The 1,150-nt window shown below is 49.7% G+C and overlaps 1 protein-coding gene across 1 annotated transcript in view; it reads left to right on the top strand.

Moving 5' to 3' along the window:
- LOC111955198 (RNA-binding motif, single-stranded-interacting protein 3-like) overlaps positions 1–1,150 on the top strand; it is a 222,281-nt gene that overhangs the window by 41,220 nt on the left and 179,911 nt on the right. Inside the window, exon 2 of the mRNA XM_023975345.3 lies at positions 600–757. Within this exon, the coding sequence (XP_023831113.1) occupies positions 600–757 (158 nt within the window). The remainder of the gene's footprint in view (positions 1–599; positions 758–1,150) is intronic.

Here is a 1,150-nt window from a genome sequence, read left to right as displayed (position 1 = left end):
CAATGGGACTGTGTACTACGCACCAGGTCTCCCTTCCTCCCTTTCTTTCTTTCTTTCTCCCTCTCACCCGCTCTCCCTCTTTCTCGATCCCTCTGTCTCTCTTCTATGCCCACAGGGGCCCCACGTTCCCATCCCTGGAATAGAGATATAAATGGGATGTGAGCAGGGAGCCCTGACTCTCACACCATAAATCCACACTAATGGGAACACAGCCACATGGAGGGGGAGAGAGGGAGAGGAGAGAGGAGGCTGCAGAGAGAGAGAAAGAGACAGAGAGAGAAAAGGAAGAGGGATTTAGTGTATAGAAGATGGGAGAGAGAAGGAAGAAATCGTGGAAATGTAGATGGGGATGTTTGTAGACACAAATGTGAAGATGCGAAAGGGTCAATAGTTCACGGTTTGTTGGTTCCGTTAAAACCATCAATAACATATGAAATGTCACTCCCCCTCAAAGAATGCACTCCAACCAACATCTCTCAACACATATTTTTCCATCTGTCTAACCCCTCTCGATCTCCCTATCTCTCTCTCTCAAAGATGTGCGAGTTACTCACATTATATATTTAGCCCTTAACCCCTCCTCTCTTCTCTTCCTGCAGCAGCCCTATGCTCCACCCCCTCACCCCATGGCTCCGCCTAGCCCCAGCCATAACAGCTGCAGTCACGGCGGATCCGAGCAGCTGAGTAAAACTAACCTGTACATCCGAGGCCTGCCCCCGGGGACCACGGACCAGGATCTCATCAAGCTCTGCCAACCGTGAGTGTGGCACACGTACACAGATGATGAGAAACGCACACCCTTGCTCGTACACGCATACACACACACACTCACTCACACAGACGCACACACCTGCTGGTACACACACACCCTCATTTAAGCTCCACCAATTGTGAGTGTATAAAAGAAACAGACACGGGTAATCATAAAAGCTCTGCCAAGTGTGTGTCTGCTACAAAAACAGCCATGCGCATGGATATACACACACACCTACACTCAGCTCAATAAAGCCTTAATAAAGCCTAGATTGGACTGCCTCCCCCAGGAACCATGGACCAGGACCTCATCAAGCTGCAACACACAAACACATACACACACACACACACACACCTCCCGCCCGAGTTATTTCAGTATACGGGGTTTGTCTGACTC

The sequence above is a fragment of the Salvelinus sp. IW2-2015 genome, linkage group LG30 (genome assembly GCF_002910315.2).
Source record: "Salvelinus sp. IW2-2015 linkage group LG30, ASM291031v2, whole genome shotgun sequence".
Lineage (NCBI taxonomy): Eukaryota > Metazoa > Chordata > Actinopteri > Salmoniformes > Salmonidae > Salvelinus > Salvelinus sp. IW2-2015.
This window is presented reverse-complemented; position numbering and strand designations above follow the sequence as displayed.